General features: G+C 38.1%; 1 protein-coding gene across 2 annotated transcripts in view; it reads right to left on the minus strand.

The window, feature by feature from the left end:
• ralbp1 (ralA binding protein 1) overlaps nt 1-22,500 on the minus strand; it is a 23,286-nt gene that overhangs the window by 181 nt on the left and 605 nt on the right. Inside the window, exons 2-10 of one of the 2 annotated variants that reach the window (XM_079818426.1) lie at nt 20,228-20,562; nt 16,166-16,609; nt 15,329-15,678; nt 13,345-13,506; nt 6,971-7,102; nt 4,103-4,213; nt 3,622-3,743; nt 3,344-3,464; nt 1-667 (exon numbers count right to left, since the gene is read on the minus strand). The exon at nt 1-667 is cut by the window's left edge and continues 181 nt beyond it. In XM_079818426.1, coding sequence (XP_079674552.1) covers nt 350-667; nt 3,344-3,464; nt 3,622-3,743; nt 4,103-4,213; nt 6,971-7,102; nt 13,345-13,506; nt 15,329-15,678; nt 16,166-16,609; nt 20,228-20,474 — 2,007 coding nt within the window. In that variant the 5' untranslated portion in view covers nt 20,475-20,562 and the 3' untranslated portion in view covers nt 1-349. Of the gene's footprint in view, nt 668-3,343; nt 3,465-3,621; nt 3,744-4,102; nt 4,214-6,970; nt 7,103-13,344; nt 13,507-15,328; nt 15,679-16,165; nt 16,610-16,827; nt 16,961-20,227; nt 20,563-22,500 lie in introns of those variants that run through there. The other variant, XM_079818427.1, reaches the window with a different exon arrangement.

Below are 22,500 nucleotides of genomic sequence, written 5' to 3' on the forward strand. Positions count from 1 at the left end.
AAAACGGAAGAGAATTACCCTGTCTATTTAGGCACGGGTCAAAGGGCAGATCTAATAAATCCGAGCACTCACAACGATCAGATTGTGCTGCTGCAACTTCGCATACAAACTTAAACGCGTCATAAGAATCCAATTTCAGTCCATTGTGATAATGATCAATCAGAAACGTTTCCCACACTCGCCTCTCTTTTGATCTAATGACCTACGTTTCCTCTGTTCTCTGCTGTCCAGTTTGCTCCCAGTGTAATGAACATCTCGCTTCACCTTGCTGACCCTTGACCCAAGATGTAACAGTCATGTGATAAGCAAACACAAGCACAGCTGAAGTGTTGTATGATGGTCAGATGGTTTACAGGTTGGCCTCCCTCTTGTCTTTGCTGGGCGATGGCTTCAACGCATCTTTTCCAGGCTTCCCATTGGTTGAGGTGGCAGCGGCAGCTGCAGCGGCAGTGGATTCCATGGCGACTGCTGCGGCACGTTTGATTGGCTCATCCCCTCTGGATCGTTCCTCCGGGCTGGGCTGGGAGGGCGGGGCCTGTTCGACAGTGGGCGGGGCTGTGAGCTCCTGCTGTAGCTTGTGACTCTGAAGGAGGCGGAGCTGAACACGCAGTTCCAATATGGCCTCCTGTTCCTCATGGATGGCCTGATTCAGATGAGTGTTTTTATTCTGGAGAGAAAATAAAAAAAATACAGGTTTCATAATGAGACCGATACATGGGGAGTTTAGGCCTAACACTAAATATAGTCAACCTATAATTATAGTTTAACTGTAGCCTTTTTTGTGACAAGTGAAATGGCTCCTCGAACAAGAAAATGTTGAAATTTCGCCATGGGGAATTGATTGGATCGTTGTTGTTTGCTAACTGCTGCGATGTCATATGAGTGACAGGTTGCCGGAGGGATCATTGTCCCGCCCTCGCTCTGATGCACAGAGTTAATGTTTTGGATTTAAAGATTATGAGGGCATATGAATGAAAAATAATGATGTGCACAGATAAATAATTTAACAGTGCATTATTCCATAAAAAAACCCCCAAGAAGTTAATTTTGATTCCACGTTGACTTTAATATAAAATTCAATGGATATGTGATTACAGATGTGTGTATGTGGCAGGGTTATTATTATAGTAAACTAAAACTAAAACTTAAACTTTCAGCTACTTGCTAAGGAAAACTGAAATAATAATGAATAAAAACTATATAGACATACTTCAGAAACACTTGGGTGGCTCTCATAAAAACTGAACGTTCATATTTCACACCAAATCAAAAGAACATTTGTGACATTATTTTCATTGCAAAATGATAAAAGCTTAATTTTAATTATGCAAAATATTACATTTTTCTTTAAGAAAATATGTTTTTTTTGACTTGAAAATTATTTCAGGCAGCATTTTTCATTTTAATTTAGTTAAAGCTACACTATGTAACTTTTCCGTCCACTAGAGGTCGCCTGTTCAAAACAAAGGCGTAGTTTGATGACGCGCAGAATCTTGGGACATGTGGTCTTCACCTCACAGCCGGTGGAAAAGAGTCAGGATAGGACTCGGGCAGAAATCATGTTCATAGATGCGATTATTAACGTTACTGTAATATGAAGCAGAGCAGGACCGAGTGTTGTGGAGCTGAGCAAGAGCGGGACTGTTATTATGGCATAGTAGCCGGCGGGACTTTTATTATGAAACGGTCGCCGGCGCCACTTCCACTTTTCCAGTCATGAGTATGAGGTAACACAGCTCTGTTTATCATATTAGATATATCTGAGTGTGTTGAAAAGAAAGTTAATGACGTTCGCTCAGCGGCTGCTATGACACTTGTTCACACTGCAGTGAGAGTAAAGTGTTTCTGCTAAGTAAAACCGGAAACCGAGGGTAACGCAGATATGACGCAAACGACAGGCGACTCCCTCAAACGCATAGCTCACACGTCCCGGTTCCTTGGTTAAAATAGCAATTTCTCACGATTTACAAATAGTTGGAAACATTTGGGATATTCAAAGTACTCAACTGAACAAAATATATAACACTGGCCTGGTGGTTTCTGGATATTTTACTGCAAAAATCTTACATAGTTCACCTTTAAACATGATGTACTAAAATAACTAATGATGCACCGAAATGAAAATTCTGGGCCGAAACCGAAAATTTAGGATGCACTTGGCCGAAAACCGAAACCAAAAATGGCTTCTTTTAAAAACTTGTACTATCAAACCTGTTGTGAGATTTTTGCAGAACAATTTTGTTACATATACAAACAGTTACATATTGCAGTTACATATTGCAACTTTGGTGTCCTCATCTGAAACTTTAAAATACTTCCATACCGCTGACATGCTTAATCTTTGATAGGCAGACGCGTGATAACAGCTCGACCGTGAGTGAAACCTAAGCACTTGCGCACGGATGGGAGGGGCAGGTGACATTCATTTTCGGTTGAAGTTTTCGGCTGTTTTTTTTATTTCGGCCCGAAACCGATAATGCCTGTTTCGGCGGCCGAAATTTCGGTGCACCCCTAAAAATAACAAATGAAAACTGAAATAAACATTTCTTCTAAAAACATAAAAATTACTAAAATTAACTAAAATTAAAAAGAAAATGGAAAATATAAAAATAAAAACTAATTATAAATATTAATAACTATAATAGTATCTCATTGGTAATATTTTAGCACTGGTATGTTGGCTATTTTTCAGCAGTTTTAAACAAGGTTCATCCAATCAGAATTTAGAGCTGGAATGACTTGTTTTATACACCTGCAAACTTTATTTCTTGGGACACATTTCATAATTTCTGATGAAATTAACTAAATTAAACTTAATACAACTAAACATGCAGAAACAGAGTTTTGCAGATATGACCCAGAAACGAGTTCCATCACCCTGAAGGAAGCAATGGGGTTTTTTAAATAGTTTTTTGGTTAAATGTCTAAAATAAGGTCTGTGGTGAACACAAGCTCAAGATATTTTCACAGGTTTTATTTTAAAACTATTGTACCGGTAACTCAAACTTTCATGGGAAATGTTTTTAAACAAAGACACAAAGCGTTGTTGGTAGTGTAGTTCAATTATAGCCTACGTTTAGCTTTTTAAATGATTGTACAGTATTTATACTTCCAAATTCATAAAAGTTGTGTTTCCGGAAAATAATCCAAATGCCAATGGAAAAATCCTATTGGGTTATGGTCGAGGGAACCAGGGTGATGCTAACTTCTGGGTTGGCCTACAAAACATACGTCATCCCTGCACCACTCTATAGGAAAGCTTAAAAGTTAGCAGCAGTAACTAAAGAGGGTAGAGTTCAGCAAAATGTCAACTTTCCACAAATCTTGTGTCCCTTCTTCTCACCTCTAGTTCTTCGTTCTGTTTCTGCAGGTCTTCTAGAATCATCTGCAGTTCCTCTTCATCTTCACTCTCGCTCTCGCTATCTGATGAATACTCCTCTGTTTCGCTGCGGCCCTGCTGACGGCTGTGTGTGTCATTCCAAGAAGAAAATGGAAGATACAGAGTAAAGATGACCCTTGCATGTTATAACTATAAAACCAAAACGTTGCTTCCCACAGAAATCACATAAATACAATCAAGCATAATCATAATTAGCAACAAATGTGATCCATTTCCCCCACCTTTGTATATCTGCGATCTCGGCACGCAGTCGTTCAATTTCTTCTTTCTCTGTGGCAATCTGCCGTCGCAGCACCTGCTCCAGCGATATCAGTTCCTCCTGCTCTGTTAGGATCTCGTTCTCCTGCAGGGGGCGGCAGAGATCAAACAAATCAAACATCACAGAAAGAATCTACAAGCTACAACCCCAATTCACATACTACACTTTGCTGGCGATTGTAAAGTGCATGCTTTTGAGTATGCAGCAGAACAGTAGGGTAGAATTTGGACATGCTGCATTACAGAAAAAAGACACTCTTTTTCACGTCGTTTGGACAGTCATCTGTCCATTTTCTGTTACTTACTCTAGGTTCATATGTTACGAACGGCTGTATGATACGCAAATGCCACATTAACCAGCTGATTTGTTTATCTCTCAGAAAGCTGTTTGGGTGTCGAAGCAGCATCTAAAAGAGGCATTAGCATCCGAGCAGGTGGTCTCACCTGAGCCAGGAGAAGATTAATGACTTCCTCCTCATTCTCAGACATCTCTTCCTTTGATACGTCCTCTTTAGACAGGCTGGCGATTTCCTGTGCGATTTTAGTCTCGCACTCCTGCAGATTCAGAAGGACAGAGAAGAAATGACACATCAAGACATTTCTGGAAGTGCGGCATGATAAATAATGTGGCGTAAATTAAAGTTTATAGATGCAAATGTTTATGATTTTAGTGGCCAGTTTCTTTTCTGGCCAGTTGTGATCCGTTCATTCATATGCACAACCGTTCATAAGTTTGGAGTCGGTAAGATTTGATAATGTTTTTGAAAGTCGTTTATGCTCACCAAGACTTTGTGAGAACAAAAATACAGATAAACAGTATTGTGAAATATTATTACAATTTAAAACAAGTTTTCTATTTGAATGCACGTTCAAAATTTAATTTATTCCTGTGATCAAAGCTGAATTTTCAGCATCATTCCTCCAGTCTTCAGTGTCAAATGACCCTTCAGAAATCATTCTAATATGATGATTTGCTGCTCAAAAACATTTATGATTATTATCAATGTTGAAAACAGTTGTGCTGTTTCATATTTTTGTGGAAACCACAATCTTTCATGAAAAGAAAGTTCAAAAGAACAGTTTTTAATTGAAATTGAAATCTTTTGTACATTATAAATGTCTTTAGTGTCACTTTTGATCAATTTAATGGATCTTTGCTGAATAAAAGAATTAATTTCTTTAAAAAAAAACTCTACTGACCCCAAACTTTTGAATGGTAATGGTTTTGAATGGTTATATATATATATATATATATATATATATATATATATATATATATATATATATATATATATATATATATATATATATATATATATATATATATATATTTATTTTTTTAACAATATTTTTATTACTGATTTTTCAACTAAATGTATTAAAGAAATTTAGGGGGGAAATAGAGCAAGGGCAATACATTCTGTTTTTTGGAGTATGTATAGGTTTACAAACAGACAACCGTTGATTATTGTTTACATTATAGCACTCCATTCATTTCTCCCAATCAATTATAAAAATATCCTTTTTAACTTTCTCCATCATTGACAGAATTTTCTGGCTTTCCGTGTTTTCACTGTTATACGGTGCGCTATTACGCGTCTTCTGAAAGAGTACAGAATCTCTGGAACAAAACACAGATGAAGAAGATGCAGAAACAAGCGATAAAAGCATTGCTTATGCACGTTGTAGTCTTTGTAAAGAAAAAAAAATCATGTGATTTTCAAAATGTTTTGTTCAAAATGTTGCTCTTTTTATGAATCACCCCCATTCAAGTGTTGATAAAAAAATGAATGCATGAAGCTAGAATACTTTTTTTTCCCTTGCTCTGTTCTTTCTTTTGACATATTACATGTTCAGATATTCATTAGGGCTGAAACGATTCATCGAGTTACTCGATTAACTCGATTAAAAAAATTCCTAGAGGCAAAAATTCTGCCTCGAAGCCTCGTTAAATTCCTATGACGTGCACTATACAGGGATCTGATTCACACGGACCGCTGTTCAATGTTCAGGAAGCACACCATAGCGCGTGATAAATTTTGAATTTAGTTTAGATTCTAGATGCCCAGAATCACTATAGTAATTGCATGTTTTACACAGTTTATGCAAGTTGATTACCGTTCTTATAGCTGCCACACACACACACACACACACACGCGGCGCGCGCAAGCCCCGAAGACAGATCGCTTTCACTTTCATCCTCATAAAGTTTGTCTAGTAAATGCTTTTAAAGCCTTGCCAGTTTGAACAATGAAGCGGTTGTGCACTATTTAAAAACAACAATACGGAAAACTTATCCGTTCAGTGCTCAGCTTTTTTCTGTGTCACGGAGAGTTGAGCCGCGTCGCGTCTTTGACAACGAGCGCGCGCCCTGAAGGCAGACCTCTATTCGCGTGAAGATTGCGCGCGGAGAGCAGCGCAGAACTGATAGTAGAAAATCAGTAACACACACACACAGGCATGCACCCTCCTCTCTCTCGCGCGCGCCAGTCAGACCAATCGTGGCAATGCATCACATATGCTTAAACTTTTATGTAGCCACGCAACAATAATTTCAGCGTTCACTGTATACACCGGGACGTGATGTTGTGATGCGATTTTTCGAACGGATGCTTCACCTAAAATGCACCGCTATGCAAGTGATGCAAGCCAAATGCAGCGTTCTATTGAAAATGAATGTATGTATTTCTGCTGTACCAAACTACAATGAAGCCTCACGCACGCGCACACACACACACACACACACACACACACACACACACACCACACACACACCACACACCACACACAGGTTGCTAGGTTACCATAGCAAATAGGCTCACCACATGATATATATTATTTGTTAGTAGCCTAAAGGTAAATGCTGCAGGTGTAGAAATCTACATAAAATATATTTACTTTGATGTCAGCGCTAGATTACAGCATGAAACCTGTTGTGCATATTAATAAATTAAATTGGTTTTCCTCTTCATTTTCGTTATGCATTATTTGTTTTGGTTGTTTAAAAATACAAAAAAACAAAAAAAAATGTATCCGATTAATCGATTGATTAAGTGCTAGATTAATCGATTACAAAAAGAATCGATAGCTGCAGCCCTAATATTCATATATTAAAATGGCAACAAATGGCGGTGACAAGCAAATTTTTAAAAACAAAATGCTGGCAGGGAAAAAGTTAAGTGTCAAAATAAAACTCAGTTCTTCCATATTGTATATTTCCGTAACAATTTCTACCCAATCTCTCTCTTGCTATTTGTTTTTTGGGGTTTATAACTTTTATAACTAAATTTGTTAGAGTGCCGCAGCTCTTGCCTGTCTCTTGGCCTCGCGGAGTTTACGTTTCAGCGCGGTGACGATCCGCTGCACCTCCCAGAGTCTCTCCTCCTTGGACAGATCCTTCACACCGGCCTGCAGATCTTTGTGCAGACGGTTCAAGAGGAACTCCTGCAGAAAGACACATGGACAGATGTGAAGACCCGTGAGAACAAATATAAAATCACTAGTGATGCACTGAAATTAATTCTTTACTGAAACACTAAAACCATATTAAAGTTTTCATGTAGTTGAAATCCAAACCCATAAATAAATTGATGTTTCTGCTCCAATTTGTAGTTGAGATATAAACATTTCAACAGTTTGCTGTTACAAAAACAGATTTATTCAAACACAAAAAAAAATACATCATCACTAACAGTCTAAAGTAAAAATATAATACAAGCCATCAGAGAAGTGCCAATAAAGGGCCAGATTTACTAACAGCTTGTGTCAGCGCAAACCCTCTTTCGGCGTTAAAAAAACTACTGTCTAAAAAGGCAGAAACCTTCTGAAAAGGTGTGGACAGGGTCATTTTTGCTGCTGATCTTATTGCATATGCATTTGTAGGAGTTTCCCTTTCAGATGCAAAATGTATGTGAGGAGAGTATTTAAATGAATCATGCGAGGTGATTTACTAAGGTTTGCGTTCGTCAATTTACTGGTGTTTGCGGCATTATTTACCGGCCAAAATAAGCACGTCTTAAACCAGACGCTAGTTTGCACTGCTTTTGGTAGATTGTGTTGGTCATTATGGAAATGATCCGGCTGTGTTCTTTCACTTGTGTGTCGTCAGTACAGCATGCACTGAACTTTCCACTCCCATCTGCATTTTTTAGGTTTTGCACTCTCACGCTAATTTGCCCCGTTTAGTCAATCTGGCCCTAAATGTCACTGTTTCTGCTGTAGGTGCATCACTACAAATCATAAATTAGATTTCTTTAAAATCCAGTTGTTCGAGAGCAAATAAGGATGGTTTTTTTTTTCTCATGTTCTGTTTCCTGTTTCGCTTTCCTCCTGAGAAAAACACATCAGTAATCTCTCTACTAGAGTTTCAGAAGAGATCTCAACAATTGTGTTCGGCAATCTGCAATCAAAAGTTAGAGATCTCAATATAAACATTTCTCATCAAATTCTCTCAAGACCAAATTATCTGAGTTACCTTGCGTATTTTATAGCCCTGTTTACACCTGCTATTATGATCTGTTTTGGTCGATCGGATCACAAGTGGACGACGCTAAATGCAGGTGTAAACGGGGTCTACATTGTTTTGGGCTTGTCCACTTCCAGAGGTAGTCGAGAACACATTAGACCGGATTGCTTTCGTAGTGTGAATGCTCATGTGGTCGAATGTGTTCAAACAGCCACAAAAGACCGCCTACTCTCAGCCTACTGACCTGATGCGTAAACATTATGGGATGCGTGCTAGCCAGACGGGGTTTAAACTTTGTCGGCTGGAGACTCAAGTTTGGTTTGAAGACGAAAAACATACCAAACACAATGTTCTCTCACCAATCCTGATTTCTAACACACACACACATCGTTCGGCTGTCAGAGAAGAAGCGAAAGCTTATGCTCTCTGTATGTTTTTCTGTCGTCTCCGGTCGCATTCATATGTAAATTACATGAGCTTATTTCACCCATTAGATCGAAAAAAAAAAAAAAGAAGATACATTTAACCACATTGAGACCCTCCCCTCGAAGAAATCAAAACAGAAGTGGACGAAAGAGATGTAATAAAACACCAGCTGTAAACGGGTACGCGTCCCTCGTCTACTTGTGAATGTGATCCGATCAACCAAAACGCATCTAAATACCAGGTGTAAACACGGCCTAAACTCTAACTCTATGAAAACCATTGACTCGTTTATGTCTATTCTTATCGCTCCTACAGAATTTTAGGAGAAACATCTGAGATAAAGATGATACCTCTAACAAACATAACTTAAAAACCCATTTCCAGAGCTATGAAAGAGCAACCTCTGAGCAATGTTTTTTGTTAGTTTTTGAAGTCATGTGACTATAGATTCACACACTGCAGCGTCACATCAGGGCTGTTTGCGCCGTTCCAACTGTTTTTGTTTCCAGTCTCTCCACTCTCACAGAGTTTGGATTCATCTGCTGTTTTGAATATCGATTAGGGCTGTAATCTCCCAGTCGATTAGTTGATTATTAGTCGATACGTTCTGGCTCGACCAAAATTCTGATTGGTCGATTTTTTGCAGCGTTCATTTCATTAGTTTTGCCACGTTCATTTAATCAGTTTTGCCACGTTCATTTAATCAGTTTTGCCGCGCCGCGTTCATTTCATCAGGTGGAAAGCACTAATTGCCAATGGGGGTGTTTTCAGAGCACCCCTGTTTCACAGGTAACAGTCTGCCTTCAGAACACCCCCATTGTTTCCACTTCTTTTGGATTAGCCCAACCAACTGGCGAAGAGAAGTCTCGCTGGTCATTTGTTTTTCATTCCCCGCTGGCTTAAACGCACACCCATAGCGGTAAACTTGAGGAACGCCCATCAACATACACATGAGGGAAAGCGTCACAACACCGCTAAGTGGATCTGTGCCAGTTTTGCCGCGTTCATTTCATCAGTTTTGCCGCGCCGCGTTCATTTCATCAGGTGGAAAGCACTAATTGCTAATGGGGGTGTTTTCAGAGCACCCCTGTTTCACAGGTAACAGTCTGCCTTCAGAACACCCCCATTGTTTCCACTTCTTTTGGATTAGCCCAACCCACTAGAGAAGAGAGACAGATTGAAGAAGGCTAGAACAGCGCTGAGCTGATCCTATGTTTGAGCTGCACAGAGCGGCTGAAATGATACTGTCAGTTATTATAATACATATGACAAAAACAATTGTCTAAATTATGTTGCATATTCCTCAAAAGTTATTGTGATGATATCTAGTTGACAACATACTATATTTTCGGAAATCATAGTGCTATGATATTGCGCAGGTGCACGTGATGCAGCGCTGTCAGAGCCGACAAGACTCGTGTGTCAGACTCATTTCAGTGCAAAATAATCAGCTCAAAAACTATTTAATATACTGCAAATAGCCTACTAGTTTTTTATGTTTATTTATAATTCACTTAGGCAGACAACAAGGCTACCAAGTACTGCGCAAAGTGCGCAGCTAATTAATTTAACGTTTTTTTTCTTCTAACGTCATTTTAGTCGATTTTTAGTCGAAAATTTCAGGACATCAGTCGACCAAGATTTTCTTTGGTTGATTACAGCCCTAATATCGATTGAATTAATCTGCGTTTGAACATTGAATGAACGACTCGCACATAGACTTGACGCCACCTACTGGCTGTTTTATTTTCATTTATACTTTGCATGGACTTTTTATTTAAAATATAAATCTTTTAACTAAGTTTAAGTTTAACTTGTACATAGCCTATTCATAAATTCAAAAACTTATATTTAAAACATTCATAAAACATTATTTACCCATGAGCTGCATTAAATCTATGTAAATGTGCCTAAACGGCCCTTCAGATAGAGCTGCTGTGCCACTTCTACAGTGCAAAGATTGATCTTTTGATGCTGATTTAATTAGATTGGTTACAGTCTGGTTTCGTCTTATTGCTCTAACTGAATTTATTGTTTAAATTAACATTTTAAAAACAATTTTTCTATTTTAATTTAAGAAATTGACAAAAGATGATGCATACATTTAATAAGATTAGAAAACATTGCTCTTATAATGGTAAAAATGCCCCTGGACATTAATTTAAAGGGACAAAGATCATCCTGTAATGGGAAAGTTATAATTGGAATGCGTGTTATTGATCAGAAAGTGCTCCTAAATTTTTGACTGTGCTCCTAATTTTTTTAAATTAGGAGCACAAGTGCTCCTCAAGAAATATGTTAGCGTAGAGCCCTGCTCAAGTTGTTCCAAACCATATGAATTTCTTTCTTCTGCTAAACACAGAAGATTATATTTTGAAGAATGCAGGTATAGATAACCAAACAGTTGACGGTAGCCATTCACTTCCATAGTGTTTTTTTTCGGTCACACTAGATTAGGGTCCAATTCTCACTATTAACTAACTATTACCTATGACTTTTGCCTCAGTAAACTTATAATTTCTGCTTATTAAAAGGCACCTATTACGCCCCTTTTTACAAGATGTAATAAGTCTCAGGTGTCCCCAGAGGATGTCTGTGAAGTTTCGGATAAAAATTCCTAACAGATCATTTAATATGCCATTTCGAAAATGGCCATTTTTGGGTTTGAGAAAAGGTGTTTTGTGTGTGTCTCCTTTAAATGCAAATGAGCTGCTGCTACTCGCCCTAGAGGGCGGAGCTTTCACAGCTCGTGAACACGCGAATGAAAACTGAAACACGATACATCTGTTTGGTTTTGATTATCATCTCTATCGCAGACACACTCACGTGACATTGCAGTCCTTAATCATCATGAAATTTTACACACATTTATGTGAAAACACCATGTAAAAGTGAATTTTGCATAATAGGTGCCCTTTAATAGTTAAAAAGGTAGGTGTTAAATTTAGGTATTGGTAGGATTAAGGGATGTAGAATATGGTCATGCAGAAAAAGGCATTAATATGTGTTTATAGTACTAGTAGTACTAATAAACAGCCAATATCCTAGTAATATACATGCTAATAAGAAACTAGTTAATAGTGAGAATTGGACCCTAAACTAAAGTTTTACCTCCATTCTATGGAAGTCAATGGCTACTGTCAACTTGTTTGGTTATTTTGCTCTGTACAGTGTAGTTTAAAAATGCCTTCAAGCATGTGAATCTCACAAAACCTGTCAACAGGGCACAGTTCACCCCAAAAAAGAAAGGAAGAAAGACAGATGAAATTCTGTAATTAGAAACATGGTAGTACATGTTCTTTTTATTTATGCATAAAGACATTTAGTACTAAAACTATGTATTTAATTTAATAAAAAAATAGATTCACATTGTATCTTCTATCTGGAAGAGGAAACTGTATCATGGAAGAAGTTTTGTTTTATGCTTTACATAAAATGAATGGTTTTAATATGTCAAAGGCAAATGCGTCCTTAGAACAAGGAAATGCATGTGATATTCAAAACAGCAGATGAATCCAAACTCTGTGAGAGTGGAGAGACTGGAAACAAAAACAGTTGGAACGGCGTAAACAGCCCTGATGTGACGCTGCAGTGTGTGAATCTATAGTCACATGACTTCAAAAACTAACAAAAAACATTGCTCAGAGGTTGCTCTTTCATAGCTCTGGAAATGGGTTTTTAAGTTATGTTTGTTAGAGGTATCATCTTTATCTCAGATGTTTCTCCTAAAATTCTGGAGGAGCGATAAGAATAGACATAAACGAGTCAATGGTTTTCATAGAGTTAGAGTTTAGGCCGTGTTTACACCTGGTATTTAGATGCGTTTTGGTTGATCGGATCACATTCACAAGTAGACGAGGGACGCGAACCCGTTTACAGCTGGTGTTTTATTCCATCTCTCTGGCGCTTAATAAACATAACTGCAGGCGTCTCGCGGAAGAACACTGCAGCCGGAGCTACTTCTCTCTGTTTATGTCTATGGCGAGTCACGCAGGGACTGTGCTCCTCCGCAGCGCTGCGACCCGAACTGGAATCGAATAGTCAGAATATAAACACTTATTATATGTGAACCGTAGGGATTCAGGGTAAGATAAAAACACGGTTTGGAAAATGGATTCATGATGTACTCACTCATATGCATCTAGTCATTTTTAAACACAATAAATGTTATGGACTGCAGCTGATAAAGATTAAATCAAGAACTCATACAGGAGCGTTTTTAAATTATTTTCTATTCATTCATTTTTGGTGGCATTTTTGCCCCAAGCCCCTGTTAATTTCCGACCTTGTTTATGATAATCCAAATGTGGTATGTCTAGTTCATTTTGGCTGCAAAGAAACATCCGCGCGAGCCGCGAGGCGTCTGGTAAGTGCATGACCGCATCACACCCGTTTCACCCATAGACAGCGGTTTCAATCTGTGAAGTGTTATTCCTTCGCACACGTTTTTTTGCACATGCTCTGCTGACAGAAGGCATGAAAAGCAGTTGATTGCAGCACGAAACATAACAGTTGCTGAATCAGTCAGTGTTTGTAGTTTTTATTCCGATTGTATTATACATCTATTCATGAGAATCGATCGGGTCACTCGCACCGGTGCGCCTAAATATATTTTCGCAGTCGCACGCATTAATTTTCAGGCGCAAATGCGCCCAAAATGGTCGCTATGTAGAGCCCTGTTGAGGGCGAGTTAATGATAGTGAACTATCCCTTTAAGTCTTCTGATGGGAAAAATTGGTTATATAAATCTAAGTCAGAAGTATAAAGTCCTGTGTGCTTCAGTCCTGAGACTCACCTGTCTACGGATCTCCTCTTTAATGCTCTTCTGGGTCTCGGGTAGGGTTGGCATGGTGGCCATATTGGACCAGCGCAGTGGATGGACGACCGGCTTCAGAACCACATCTCCAAACAGCTCACGGACGTGTGTGAAAAACACGTACAGCACACGGTTCCCAATCTGGAAACCAAAGAGGGAGCGAAAGATTGATTTCGTGTCATAAAGGAATATGCAGTCATAGCGAACCTTAAAAAAAGGTTTATGGGAGTTAAATTTACGATGTTATTGCCCAATAATGTTCCACCCCCTCTCCTCTGCATCATTTGCAGTCGTCTCTCAAATAAAACTGACCCCAAATAAAGACCTCATTAGCAGTATGAGGGCACCTTCATCCTACATGTGTCCTGTGAGACTGTGAAGTAGGACAACCTTCAGTCTGAGAGCAGAAACACATCCAAATCTCTCTAATGTAACAGTGAGGGTATATCATGATTTTACTATACTAGAATTATATATATATATATATATATATATATATATATATATATATATATATATATATATATATATATATATATATATATATATATATTATATATACACTCACCTAAAGGATTATTAGGAACACCATACTAATACTGTGTTTGAGCCCCTTTCGCCTTCAGAACTGCCTTAATTCTATGTGACATTGATTCAACAAGGTGCTGAAAGCATTCTTTAGAAATGTTGGCCCATATTGATAGGATAGCATCTTGCAGTTGATGGGAGATTTGTGGGATGCACATCCAGGGCACGAAGCTCCTGTTCCACCACATCCCAAAGATGCTCTATTGGGTTGAGATCTGGTGACTGTGGGGGCCATTTTAGTACAGTGAACTCATTGTCATGTTCAAGAAACCAATTTGAAATGATTCAAGCTTTGTGACATGGTGCATTATCCTGCTGGAAGTAGCCATCAGAGGATGGGTACATGGTGGTCATAAAGGGATGGACATGGTCAGAAACAATGCTCAGGTAGGCCGTGGCATTTAAACGATGCCCAATTGGCACTAAGGGGCCTAAAGTGTGCCAAGAAAACATCCCCCACACCATTACACCACCACCACCAGCCTGCACAGTGGTAACAAGGCATGATGGATCCATGTTCTCATTCTGTTTACGCCAAATTCTGTACCATCTGAATGTCTCAACAGAAATCGAGACTCATCAGACCAGGCAACATTTTTCCAGTCTTCAACTGTCCAATTTTGGTGAGCTCATGCAAATTGTAGCCTCTTTTTCCTATTTGTAGTGGAGATGAGTGGTACCCGGTGGGGTCTTCTGCTGTTGTAGCCCATCCGCCTCAAGGTTGTGCGTGTTGTGGCTTCACAAATGCTTTGCTGCATACCTCGGTTGTTACGAGTGGTTATTTCAGTCAAAGTTGCTCTTCTATCAGCTTGAATCAGTCGGCCCATTCTCCTCTGACCTCTAGCATCAACAAGGCATTTTGGCCCACAGGACTGTCGCATACTGGATGTTTTTCCCTTTTCACACCATTCTTTGTAAACCCTAGAAATGGTTGTGCGTGAAAATCCCAGTAACCTAGCAGATTGTGAAATACTCAGACCGGCCCGTCAGGCACCAACAACCATGCCACGCTCAAAATTGCTTAAATCACCTTTCTTTCCCATTCTGACATTCAGTTTGGAGTTCAGGAGATTGTCTTGACCAGGACCACACCCCTAAATGCATTGAAGCAACTGCCATGTGTTTGGTTTATTAGATAATTGCATTAATGAGAAATTGAACAGGTGTTCCTAATAATCCTTTAGGTGAGTGTATATATATATAATTTTAAAATGTTTAAGCAAATGTATTAAAATCATATTAAAATTGAATGAAAGAGACGAATATAACGTTTAATTTCATACATCGTCAGTGGACATGCCACTACAATTGTAGTGTGATCCATATCACATTTAGAACTGTAGGTCAGAACATCACCTGTAGATTATAAGCTCACCTGTACGGTGGGATTGAGTACAATAGAGATGTTCTGGATGTTCATCTTGGTGTCGATTTCGCGGGCAATGACGTGGTCCATGTGAGTGATGAGCCAGGCCAGGATGAGTCTGCTCCCCGTGGGCACCTCCCCCAGGAGCCTCTGAAACTCCTGCAGTTTCTCTGCCTCACTGGGCCGCCCACAGGCCTCCTCGAAGCGCGGGGACAGTTCTTTACCCAACAGGTTATCGGGCAGCTCTCGCAGGTACTGCTTCAACAGGCTGGCCACTGTGTGTGGATCATACTCCTCCAGACATGGACACTCCTCGCGGTCGTACGCTGCTTTCAGCTCGTCAACCTTAGACTTCATACCTATAGAAACAACAGCAGGGTGAAGACAAGAGTCAAAAGCTGACTTTTTATGCCTTTGAAAAGAGCAGATAAAAGAAAAGCTGCTGAGGCACATGTATTAATATCTAAATATCCAGCCTTTTCCAAGCTTTATAATAGGGGTGAATGGTACCATAGATTTTGAAGCCCATCCATCCACCATAAAATTAATCCATACAGCTCCAGCGGTTTAATAAAGGGCCTTTGAAGCGTTTTTGTAAGAAAAATATCCATATTTATAACTTTATAAACTATAAATCACAGGCTTCCGGTAACGTACATGAGTCGTGTTCCGGCTTTTGCTGAAAGAAGAAAGTCATATACACCTAGGATTGGCTATTATGGGATCATTTTCATTTTTGGGTGACACAAAAACACTTTAAAGTTGAAAACAACCCAGAATATTCCTTTAAATAAATATACACAAACATGTAATTTCAGTTCACAGGAAGTAGAAACAGGGTCATACCGGACACACGATAGATGCCTTCACATTTCATGCCATAGCTCTCGATGTAGTCCACACACTCTCTGAAGACGGCAGGGAGCTGGATCCCATCATACAGCGCCGTTCTCCTCACCGCTTCCGCTAAAGACGCTCCGAAGATCGGCCGCAATGTGGACATCGTCGTCTCCGCGATGACGGGTTCGGGCTCCGTGCTTGGCTTCTTCTTCTTTTTCTTCTCTTTCCACTGTTTCACGACGTCCGCTGCCGTCAGGTCTTTGGACTTCTTGTCCTTGTCCTTGGCCTTCTCCTCTTTAGGTCCCTTCTCCTTCACTTTGAAATCCTTTTCTTTCTTCTTGGAGAAACTGGGCTTCTTGAAGACGTGGATGCCCTTGGAGCGCTTCATTTTAGACGGGCTCTCGGCCTCATCGGCAGAGCTGTCCTCCTGGAAAGCGGCGTATCCCTCAGCTACAGGAGATAAAAAAAGACGAGATAAGAGACTAAAAGAGAAGAGAAGCGAAGAGACATCTTTCTACCTGATGCTAAACAGAAAATGTCCTATTAACTGCTGTGCAAAATTTACTGTCCCACCGTCTGTCTCTCAAGGTTAGGTGAGACTGGAGTGAGCAGAACGAAACAAGACAGAGAGAAAGGCACAGAAAACTGCTCTAAAGAGGTCAGCTTACAATTTAGCAATATCCCCCTGAGCCAGTTCTTTTTTTAGTGATCCATTTCCTCGTCCTGACACCGACTTCACCCTGAGCACAACAGTAATCAGCTGCTCACTAACACAGTCCTGACCCCATCGGCCAGTGCTCGTGACGCCCCTCCTCAGCCACTATAACACACCTACAAGGTGTGTCCTTAAAGCTCCATCATTTCCTGCATGTGTGCAATAGGCTGCTGTACGGTGGCTAAATATAGTGGCAGGAAAATAAAGAATTCCCTCTGAAGCCCGTACAGAAACTGGAACATTTGCACATCGAGGGCAGAAGTCCATACTAGAGCTGGGTTATTTACCTACAAAAAATTATAGCCCAATATTTTTCAGCCTTGTATCATTCAAAAGTTTGGGGTTGGTAAGATTTATTCATGTTTTTTTTATCTTTTGCTCACCAAGGCTGCAATTATTTGATCAAAATTACAGTAAAAAGGTCATTTAGTGAAATATTAAAATAAGCGTTTTCTATTTGAATCATTTTAAAATGTAATTCATTCCTGTGATTCAAAGCTGACTTTTCAGCATCAACGTTTTCAGTGTCATTTAATCCTTCAGATTTGCACATTATGCTTCAAAAACATTTCTTATTATTATCAATAATGAAAACAGTTGTGCTGCTTAATATTTTTGTGAAAATCGCAACTGAATTCCTTTTTTCTTTGATAATTCAAAAAAAGACAGCCTTTATATAAATGTCTGTCATTTTTGATCAATTTAATGCATCCTTGCTGAATAAAAGTATAATTTAAAAAACAAAACAAAAAACTAATCTTACTAACTCCAAAATTTTGAACCATAGTGTAGGTCAATCAGAGGAACCATCATTTCAACCAAATATTTATTGTTAAAAATAATCTAGGCATGTTTCCCACAACCAAATGAACACAAGCAAGAAATCAATTTCCGCATTTTCATTTACAGTAAAATAATATTTATGCATATATCGTTGTGAAAATTAGCACAGAGTTTAACATTATTACTTTACAATATTATAAACATTAAGATTAATCACATCGAAAATAAAAGTGTGTTTACATAATATATGTGTCAGTGTGTATTATTTACATAATATATGTGTAATTATGTATATTTGAACACACACACATACATGTATATATTTAAGAAATATTTGCATGTTTGTGTGTATGTGTATGAATATATATATATATATATATATATACACACACACACACACACACACGTGTATGTATTTATATATACATAATAATTATGTGAGATGGTGGTCCAGTGGGTTAAACCATGGAACTGATACGCAGAAGGTTGCTGGTTCGATCCCAGCGGTCACCACCAGTGTGTCCTTGAGCAAGGCTCTTTACTCCATGTTGCTCCAGGGGGATTGTCCCTGTAATAAGGGCACTGTAAGTCGCTTTGGATAAAAGCGTCTGCCAAATGCATAAATATAAATATAAAATGCGCTCGCGGCGGCAATGGCATTCAATTATACACAGTACACACACATATTATGTAAACACAAACTTGTATTTTGGATGTGATTGTTTGACAGCACAAGTGCTAAATAACTAGTGCAATTTTGTGATTGTGATGAATAACTGAAACATAATATTGATTTGATTGACTGAAATGACAGTTGATTCACAGAAACAAACCGAAAACATCTAACAGCAGTTTGCTACTGAAATTAAAAACCATAGATGAGAGACAAGAAATGCTTGTGACACAATCAAATGACTTGAAAATAAAATATTAAAATTAAGTGGCGCTGCAAGATTGTTAAATGTTTTGCATTAAAAATGTGCCTGTGCTTTCTCTATTCCAGTGGCGTAGGCAGAAGTGGATGATGGAAGGGCCTCTAATAGTAGCCTGGCTCTCGTACGTTTCATTTGTACAGAGAGTCTGGCCACTCTCCATTGACAAGCATTAACTTCCTTGAAGGCGGGTACACTGTTGAAGTTTAAAACTATTGGATCTGGTTCTGCCATAACCAATCGCTAACGTTTGGTCGTGATGTACGTCATCTCAAACTAGCGCACGACATCAACGTCTTCGTTCTCAGCCACTCCCTCTGTTCGCTGATTGGACCGGTTAAAATTTGACTGGAGAAAACAAGAGAATATACCGCAATCCCAGACGGAGTACTGAAGGAAAATGAAAATTGAGCGGGAGTACGTAGGAGGGCGGAGCCAGGCTACTCTAATAGTGTGGTTGGGCCGGAATAATTTGCATTACCCCTTAATTTGGAAGAAAAAAAATAAAAATACAATTGCAACATAGCAACAAAGCTATAAGTATTCCTCATATGTTGAACCAATAGACCTTTTATTGTCTATTGTCTTTTAATATAGTCAACTTCTACATGTTGATGCCTTCTCAAGCCCCTGTACGAGCTATGTTTGTGATGTTTGAGCACGACGCACGGAAGGACCGTTTGCAAAGTTGCTTTATTTTTTTTATTCCGCTAGGTGCTACTAGTGTCGCAGAAACAAAATACTGTAAGCACTAAGCTCCGTGCGATCAAGTTTGAGCGGCTGCAACGTGAAAAAATTTCAAACAAAAACAAAGTAGGAGAGAGACCCAACTCGAGTCCTGATAACTATATCACGAAGAGAAATCAATGTCGGAGTCCTCTATCGACAACCGGTCATTGCTAATACAGTTCATGTGGCTTATGTACATTTCAGAAAACCACTTGCTCGCAGATATTGCATAGCCATGCAACGGGGGGCCAGACTAAAAACCTACCCATAGCTTACCTTGTATGGCTGATGTCTGTTCTAAACAAGTCGGAGTTGGCTGGGTTTTGAATTGAAGATGTTGATAATATCATCATATTCTGTTAGTTCACTTTCAAACGACAATAGTGTTATGGCGTCCAGTCATCTTTGTCAAGATGTGTTTCTTTCTTATATTTGTTATATTTATTCTTTCTTTCTTATAATTAATGTCAGTTTTTAATTGGGCGCTGGTAGTTGGAATCAAATCCGGATATTGCCGCGAAGAAGAACATAACGTTGATACTGGCGTGACGTAATATTTTTATTAATATTAGAATAGAGTTCTAATGCATGACAAAATAAATCACATTTAAAATAATTATTGAAGTATTTTATTATTAAGTATTTATTAATGAAGTATATAATAAATAAATAATATATAAATAAAAATATACAAATAAAATAATATAATATATAATTAAGTATTATAAAAAATATATATATATATTTCCAGGATGGGCAAGCTGTCAATCTGGCCCATCTGTAGCTATGCTAGTGCTCTTTTCCCTTTCTTTTTATGCAATAACATTCAAGTTTTTATTTAGATGTGTGCGTCAGTATAAGGCACTGTTGAGTGTAAATATGGAGTGCGTGTGTGTGTGTTTATCTTACTGCGCTTCTCCTTCTTCTTAAACTTGTTCTTCTTCTTGTTGTGCTCCTTCTCGTCATCGGACACCGCGTCGGGCGGCTCATGGTGGTGTCCGTCGTGAGGGGGTGAGGGGTCGCCCGTACGGTACAGACCTGGGAACTTAGTAGGGCTGATCTCTTCGGAGCTCGGGGTACGAGCCACGCCCCCAGGATGCTCCGCCCTCCTCTGCTCCGCAGGGCTGCTAGTGGGAGGCAGGAAGCACTCCGTCATCTCTGCGCTGCCCTGCTATTGGCTCCTCGCAGCACAATGCCCTGGGATTGGCTGTTCGCTCTGATGACGCATCACCTCTCCATGTCACCTGAAAGGGGGAAACAGAGACAATTTGTTTCAGATACATACCTTAAATACAATTTTGAGATGGCATTTTCTTATGACACTCTTGCTGATGAATCTGAAATGTAAGAACGGTCTGAGCAGTCGGTTTTGTAAACAGTAGTTTTCTTACATCAGATGAACAGATAACATTCAAATGACCAGGGCGTCCCTCAAAACCCATTCTGTAAACTGTTTGACTTTATGTGTGACTTTTTGCTAACATAAGTTTTTAATACTGATACCACTGCCCTCTAGTGGCCATAATGCTTTTTATCCTTCTATAAAAGGACTTCTATCAGGTTTTATGGGTCAAAAAAAGCCACCTTCTTCATAATATCAATAAACTTCTTTATCATTTATTGAATTATTACAATTATGATTCAAGACCTCACCCAACAACAGCACAAAAACAGAAATTAGTCTCATAATGTGAAGATATAGTACAAACTAATAGCACTTTGAGCTACAATCTTTCATCTATAAATGATTATCTTATTTGATTAAGTTACATTATTACCTGTACAACCATATTCTGTAGGCCTACATCAATTTTTATCCATAAATACCAACATAAGCTCAAATTTATTTAATAAATAGAAAATAACCTATAAATTTAGATCTCACTGAAACAAAAAAGGGGGTGGAAAAACAGATGCAAAGTACAGTCATATAAGATTACATACCAATATAAAAATTACGAAGACAAAAGTATTTTTTCTTTAGAAAATTAATTATGAATGATCTCAATAAGACCTGAAACATGTATTTAAATAGTCACTTTTGAGTTCATGCTGACTTTAAAGAGTTCAGATCACTCAAAAAGTCTCTAAATCATGATAACATACATTTATATTAATAATATTCATGTTAGTAGTTGACAAATAGCATAGACATTTATCTGTATAAGAGAAAGTTGTTTTGTCTATTTAAAAAGTCCTGCTGTGTAACAAATTAATATTAAGATAATTAAAAAGTGAATGTAAAATGATCATACGTATACAATAATATATCACGTACAATATATACGTATACAAAATAATCAGAGTAGTGTAATTCTTTTAGATCAGTTTTATTATGCCACACTGCCGTACCGGTTTGTTTGGAAACATTACTATTTTTGAAATAATTCACTTATGCTCACCAAGGCTGCATTTATTTGATCAAAAATACAGAAAAAAAACTGTAATATTGGGAAATATTATAACAATTTAAAATAATGGTTTTCTATTTTAATATACTTTAAAATATAATTTATTACTGTGATCAAAGCTGAATTTATCGTCTTCAGTGTCACATGATCCTTCAGAAATCATTCTGATATGAGGATTTGATACTCAGTTATTATCAATGTTGGAAACCGTTGTGCTGCCTAATATTTCGTGGCTAATATTGTAACCGGTGTAACTTTTTTTCAGGATTAATTGATGAATAAAAAGTTAAGCATTGGCATTTATTAAAAATAGAGGTCTGTTCTATCAATTTAAAGTTGCTGTCCGTAACTTTTTTTGTGTTCAAGATTTACAAAAATTATATAATGAGAATGTACAACATGAATCCATTATATTAAGCAGCACAACTGTTTCCAACATTGATAATAAGTCATCATATTAGAATGATTTCTGAAGGATCATGTGACACTGAAGACTGGAGTAATGATGCTGAAAATTCAGCTTTGATCACAGGAATAGTTATTAATTTTCAAGTATATTAAAATAGAAAACCATAATTTTAAATTGTAATATTTCACAATATTAGTGTTTTTTTTCCGTATTTTTGATCAAATAAATTCAGCCTCGATGAGCAGAAGAGACTTCTTTCAAAGACATTAAAAATAGTAATGTTTCCAAATTTTTGACCGCTATATATATATATATATATATATATATATATATATATATATATATATATATATATATACAAA

Source organism: Gobio gobio, assembly GCF_949357685.1.
Source record: "Gobio gobio genome assembly, chromosome: 6".
NCBI lineage: Eukaryota > Metazoa > Chordata > Actinopteri > Cypriniformes > Gobionidae > Gobio > Gobio gobio.